The 6,878-nt window shown below is 51.3% G+C and overlaps 1 protein-coding gene across 1 annotated transcript in view; it reads left to right on the forward strand.

Annotated features, from left to right (window-relative positions):
* The window catches only part of LOC140459842 (interleukin-1 beta-like), an 8,137-nt gene extending 4,371 nt beyond the window's left edge, over positions 1–3,766 (forward strand). Inside the window, exons 5-6 of the mRNA XM_072554376.1 lie at positions 1,353–1,486; positions 3,232–3,766. Of these exons, the coding sequence (XP_072410477.1) occupies positions 1,353–1,486; positions 3,232–3,444 (347 nt within the window). The 3' untranslated portion in view covers positions 3,445–3,766. The remainder of the gene's footprint in view (positions 1–1,352; positions 1,487–3,231) is intronic.
* Positions 3,767–6,878: the final 3,112 nt, after the last annotated feature.

Consider the following 6,878-nt stretch of genomic DNA (forward strand, 5'->3'; position numbering starts at 1 on the left):
CCATTGTAACACAGGAGGGGGTGGGGGGGGGTTAACTCTCTCTGTGAATTCGACCCAGAGGAGCATACCGCGCCTGAAAACGCCCAAATTCTGCTATTTTTAAGAAAAATTATATTGATTTATTCCTGAACTCTTAAAGTGAACGGTCAACAACAACTATTCACAGTTCTAAGCGACCGTTCCCCACCCCCCCATTTCCTCTTAGCTCCTTCCTGTCTGCCTCTTACTCTGTACCAATATACTGTTTCAATACAATTACTTCATAAAATTACTTCAACGGTGAATTCCTTTTTCTGGCTGAGATCTCTCTAGGTCACCTTCTTATTTTTCACTCGCAAATACTTTCAATGTGAAAAGGTACCTTTTGATAGCGAGTGTTTCAATCTTTCTCTTTTTTCTCTCTCTCTCCCTGTCTCTCTCTCTCTCCTGTCTCTCTGTCTCTCTCTCTCTCTCTCTCCTGTCTCTCTGTCTCTCCTGTCTCTCTCTCTCTCTCTCTCTCCCTGTCCCTCTCTCCTGTCTCTCTCTATCTTCTGTTTCTCTCTCTCTCCTGTCTCTCTCTCTCTCTCTCTCTCCTGTCTCTCTCTCTCTCTCCTCTCTATCTCTCTCTCCTCTCTCTCTCTCTCTTGTCTCTCTCTCTCCTGTCTCTCTCTCTCTCTCTCTCCTGTCTCTCTCTCTCTTCTGTCTCTCTCTCCTGTATCTCTCTCTCTCTGTCTCTCTCTCTCTCTCTCTCCTGTCTCTCTCTCCCTCCCTCCCTCCCTCCCTCTCTCTCTCTCTCTCTCTCCCTCGACAGCTGTTCCTCTCTGGCTGACATTCAAGACTTTTGGTTTATATACCATCCAATGTCGGATTGTCTCATTGCTCTGAAACAAAAGATTTAAACTCAATTGGGTTTCAGTTCACTGGGACGTCCCATTTGGGTCAAATTCAAATTGTTGTCAAAACCGTCTGGGGTGTCCGCTTCCACGGGACATACATGCAGCGTTCCGGTACATTCTGGGGCTGCCAGATCACACGGGCACTGCTCAGCTCTCGGTGCGGAATGGTCTCTTAAAGGGACAGCGCACGCCCTCAACTCTGGAACGGTGTGGAAGGGGGCTGCCCAGGGGCGGGACGGTTAGAGCATTACGAAGGGGTCTGGACAGAGGGGAGGAGGTGGCGGGACCCTGGGGGTTTCGAGAGGGACCAGCGGTGGGTTCCGGAAAACAGGCCCAGCCCAGACGGATTGGGCCAAAGAAGGCCTGTTTCCACGCTGCGGGGCTCGTCCTGTGACTCCCTGCCCCCCTGGCGGTTGCTCTCATGGTTAGCTCGCCCCTCTCTGACCTTCCACCCCCCCCCCCTTTCTCTGCGTACAGTTCAGCTGGACGTCAGGTACTACAAGTCCACGGGGGACCAGCCAGAAATGTTGCCCGTCGTGCTGGGCGTGAGCCACCAGAACCTCTTCATCACGTGCACCGGGCCGCAGGAGAGGCCGAGGGTGAGGATCGAGGTAAGGGGACACACGTCTCTTTGGGGGGGAGGGGGTTGCTGGGAGATTGTACACCGCCCTCCTCCACCTGGGGAGGGGAGGGGGTGGGTTGGCATAGCCACGCTTCCCAGGCAGGCGCCCTGTGGTCGCGGGTGACCAGTGGGTGCGGGCATCCATCCGGGCCGGGCTTCGGGTCCAGAGGCGGGCACGGTACCCACCGTGAGAGGCCTCACACAGCACGCCAGCAGAGCCTTCGGCCCAACCCGTTCCCGCTGCTGACCTGCCCACGGCCCATTGGCCGGCACTTGGCCCACGGAACGTTCCGGTCCATCTCCCCGTCTTTTGAAATATTGGAATCTCACCACCTCCTGGTTCCACACACACACACTCTACATGCAAACGTTGCCCCTCGGATCCCTTTTAAATCTCTTCCCCGCATCCCCCCCTACCCGCCCCCACACACATAAACTTCTGGCATTGGACCCCCCAACCCCAGGGGCAAGGTCTTGATGATCCACCTCATCTGCGTCCCTCGTGATTCTATAAAGGTCACGCCCCCCCCCTCCTTGGGCCTTCAACATTCCAGGGAAAAACGAGCCCCCAGCCCATCCGACCTCTCTCAGTCATTCCAACCCTCCAGTCTGCCCCCGTATCAATTCCATAACGTCCTTGCGACCTGAACTCTCTGCATTACTGCAATGCTGGGCCCACTAAAAATCTCGTCCAAGTTGGCCAGAGTATTGAGTACAGGAGTTGGGAGGTCATGTTGCGGCTGTACAGGACATTGGTTAGGCCACTGTTGGAATATTGTGTGCAATTCTGGTCTCCTTCCTATCGGAAAGATGTTGTGAAACTTGAAAGGGTCCAGAAAAGATTGACAAGGATGTTGTCAGGGTTGGAGGGTTCGAGCTGCAGGGAGAGGCTGAACAGGCTGGGGCTGTTTTCCCTGGAGTGTCGGAGGCTGAGGGGTGACCTTATAGAGGTTTATAAAATCATGAGGGGCATGGATAGGGTAAAGAGACAAGGTCTCTTCCCTTGGGGTGGGGGAGTCCAGAACTAGAGGGTTTAGGGTGAGGGGGGAAAGATATAAAAGGGACCTAAGGGGCAACGTTTTCACACAGAGGGTGGTACGTGTATGGAATGAGCTGCCAGAGGAAGTGGTGGGGGCTGGTACAATTGCAACATTTAAAAGGCATCTGGATGGGTATATGAATAGGAAGGGTTTGGAGGGATATGGGCCAAAATGGGACTCGATTAGGCGAGGGATATCTGGGTCGGCATGGACGAGTTAGGCCAGAGGGTCTGTTTCCGTGCTGTACATTTCTAATCAAAATAGCATCCCAATTCAATGCTCTGACTGACACTATGTCGTGTGCCAAACGCCTTTGTCGTTTCCCTGTCTAGTTGTGAAAGCCGCGTTTAAAGAACTATGTACCTGCAATCCCTCTTCCCCCCGCCCCCGCCCCAAGTCTCTCACTCTCTGTTCCACACCATACTCCCCCGTCAGGTCCCGGCTATGTGTGTAGGCCCTGCCCTGGCCTGCCTTCCCACAATGCAACACCTGGCATTCGACTCCATCTGCCGCTCCAGGCTATCCCCTTCCCGGCCTTCCCGAATGGTGCCGGTGGGAATCCTGCGAGATTGATACTCCTAGCGTCCTGCAGAGTGGACACCGTCCGCTGTTGCCAGGATGACGGCCCGGGAACACTAGAGATAAATCGGACGGCTCTCTCACTGTGTGCGTTCGCTCTCTCTCTCTTTGGCAGAAATGGGACGAGACCCTCTGGAACATCAGCAGCACCACCGACCTTCTGCGCTTTGTGTTCTTCAAGCGGGTGGGCAGCGGCGGGCACTACTTTGAGCTGGAGTCGGCCATGTACCGCGGTTGGTACATCAGCACCGCGCTGAGCGAAGGCCAGCCCATCGAGATGGATGTTAAGGGCAACAGGAAAAGGGTCACCATCTTCACGGCCGAGTGAGGCCTCCGTGTTGTCACGCGCCCTCCCCCCCCCCCAAACTGCGCGTGTCTCAGAACCCCAAATCAGTAAGTTGTTGATTTTTGAGAGAGTCTGTGTATGTACTGAGTACAGAATATTCAATCTGGTTCGAAATGGATACGCTACGATCCAAAAGAGTTGTCACGTGAATGGCTGGGGGCAATATTTGCTCCGCTTTCACTCGCCACGCCTCATTCGCGTTTTAAATTATGTTGCGTCCGGGAACTCGAGAGGATTCGATATTTAACTATTTATTGTAATTTAACGTCTTCGCTAATTTATCTTCCGTTCTTCATTAAATCAAGTTGACCATTTTATTATCAAACACGCTGGCGTCCATGTTGATTTGTCGCACACACCGTCACACAGCCTAACAGCAGGCCCGAACTGCCCACCTTCGGCCTGAACCGAACCAGCCCTGTTTGGCCCCTGTCCTTCTGAACCCTTTGCTCAGCAAGTGCCTGAGCGAACATCATATAGCGTGGACACAGACCCTTCGGTCCAAACTGTCCAGGCATCCTAAACTAATCTTGGAGGGAATCCTGAGGGACAGGATGTACGTGTATTTGGAAAGGCAAGGACTGATTCGGGATAGTCAAAATGGCTTTGGAAATCATGTCTCACAAACTTGACTGAGTTTTTTGAAGAAATAACAAGGAGGATTGATGAGGGCAGAGCAGTAGATGTGATCTATATGGACTTCAATAAGGCATTCGACAAGGTTCCCCATGGGAGACTAGTGAGCAAGGTTAGATCTCATGGAATACAGGGAGAACTAGCCATTTGGATACAGAACTGGCTCAAAGGTAGAAGACAGAGGGTGGTGGTGGAGGGTTGTTTTTCAGACTGGAGGCCTGTGACCAGTGGAGTGCCACAAGGATCAGTGCTGGGTCCTCTACTTTTTGTCATTTATATAAATGATTTGGATACGGGCATAAGAGGCACAGTTAGTAAGTTTGCAGAGGACACCAAAATTGGAGGTGTAGTGGACAGCGATGAGGGTTACCTCAGATTACAACAGGATCTGGACCAGATGGGCCAATGGGCTGAGAAGTGGCAGATGGAGTTTAATTCAGATAAATGTGAAGTGCTGCATTTTGGGAAAGCAAATCTTAGCAGGACTTATACACTTAATGGTAAGGTCCTAGGGAGTGTTGCTGAACAAAGAGACCTTGGAGTGCAGGTTCATAGCTCCTTGAAAGTGGAGTCGCAGGTAGATAGGATAGTGAAGAAGGTGTTTGGTATGCTTTCCTTTATTGGTCAGAGTATTGAGTACAGGAGTTGGGAGGTCATGTTGTGGCTGGACAGGACATTGGTTAGGCCACTGATGGAATATTGCTTGCAATTCTGGTCTCCTTCCTATCGGAAAGATGTTGTGAAACTTGAAAGGGTTCAGAAAAGATTTACAAGGATGTTGCCAGGGTTGGAGGGTTTGAGCTATAGGGAGAGGCTGAACAGGCTGGGGCTGTTTTCCCTGGAGCATCGGAGGCTGAGGGGTGATCTTATAGAGGTTTATAGGGTAAATAGACAATTTTCCCTGGGGTCGGGGAGTCCAGAACTAGAGGGGCATAGGTTTAGGGTGAGAGGGGAAACATATAAAAGGGACCTGAGGGGCAACTTTTTCACACAGAGGGTGGTACGTGTGTGGAATGAGCTGCCAGAGGAAGTGGTGGAGGCTGGTACAATTGCAACATTTAAGAGGCATTTGGATGGGTATATGAATAGGAAGGGTTTGGAGGGATATGGGCCGGGTGCTGGCAGGTGGGACTAGATTGGGTTGGGATATCTGGGTCAGCATGGACGGGTTGGGCTGGTAATTACAGCGAGCGCTCAGCGTTTCAATTCGCTGGAAACAGCCCCAGAATTTTTGGAAATCCATTGAAAAACGAAGCATAGCATATAGAACGTTCCGGCCAAGTACAGGCCCTTCGGCCCCTCGATGTTACACTGACCTGTGGAACCAATCTGAAGCCCATCTAACCGACACCATTCCATTCTCCTCCATGTGCCTATCCAATGGCCGTTTCAATGCCCTTAAAGTTTGTGAGTCCTGTTGCAGGCAGTGCATTCCACACCCCCTACTACTCTCTGAGTAAAGACACTACCTCTGACATCTGTCCTGTATCTATCACCCCCTCAATTTAAAGCTATGTCCCCTCGTGCTCACCATCACCATCCAAGGGGAAAGGCTCTCTCTGTCCACCCTATCGAACCCTCAGGTCACCTCGCACGTCTCTATTAAGCCACCTTCTCTCGAACAGGAACAGCCTCAAGTCCCTCAGCCTTTCCTCGTAAGACCTTCCCTCCCACACCAGGCGACATCCCGGTAAATCTCCTCTGAACCCTTTCCAAAGCGTCCACGCCCTTCCTATAATGCGGTGACCAGAACTGTACGCAATACTCCAGGTGCGGCCGCACCCGAGTTTCATTTGAGTCGGAAGAGAAGGAACGCGCAACCAGAAATGAAACAGATCGAGTTACGACGAAAAGCAGAGGGAAGGGAAAAAGAGTGAATCGCTTCAAAAGAAAAGGGAGAAAAGAAGTGGGGGGTTGGGGGGGATGGGTTTTGACTGGCACTTCGACGGGAGTTCAAACACTCCCTTTCTGAAGTGCTGAGGAATCACATCAAAGGGCAGCGAGTTAAAAAGGGGTATGGTTCAAATCGGAAACGGCTGACCAAGCGATGTCTTCAGGTGTGAAGTGAAACGGCCACAACAAATTAGTTAAGAAGAAATTGATTAAGCCCGAATTCAGAGACCGCGTATATGTGTCAAATTATCCAGAACAATTAAATAGAGGTTGGCGAGACCGCATTTTCAAAGTGTCGCAGCGCACAGTGAAACAGGAAGTTGACGAGGAATCTGAAACTCGCAACTTTGCTTTCTGAGATAAGGTTACTTCCAGTGATAAGTGAACCTTGAAAAGCAAGGTTTTAGTGGACCTTATCCAGCCGAAAGGAGGTTGAATGAGGTGAACTATTTGATAAGGACTCCAGGCGGAAAGAAATCTCACGAGTGTATAATGTGAATATGCTCAAAGGGTAGTTTGATCTCACAGAGAGCATCATGTCAACATGCTCAAAGGGTGGTTTGTTAAAAATCACACAACACCAGGTTATAGTCCAACAGGTTTCATTGGAAGCAACGAGGTAAAAACAATGGCTGCAGATGCTGGAAACCAGATTCTGGATGAGTGGTGCTGGAAGAGCACAGCAGTTCAGGCAGCATCCAAGGAGCAGCGAAATCGACGTTTCGGGCAAAAGCCCTTCATCAGGAATAAAGGCAGTGAGCCTGAAGGGTGGAGAGATAAGCTCGAGGAGGGTGGGGGTGGGGAGAGAGTAGCATAGAGTACAATGGGTGAGTCGGGGAGGGGATGAAGGTGATAGGTCAAGGAGGAGAGGGTGGAGTGGATAGGTG

The sequence above is a fragment of the Chiloscyllium punctatum genome, chromosome 35 (genome assembly GCF_047496795.1).
Source record: "Chiloscyllium punctatum isolate Juve2018m chromosome 35, sChiPun1.3, whole genome shotgun sequence".
In the NCBI taxonomy this organism is placed as follows: Eukaryota; Metazoa; Chordata; class Chondrichthyes; order Orectolobiformes; family Hemiscylliidae; genus Chiloscyllium; species Chiloscyllium punctatum.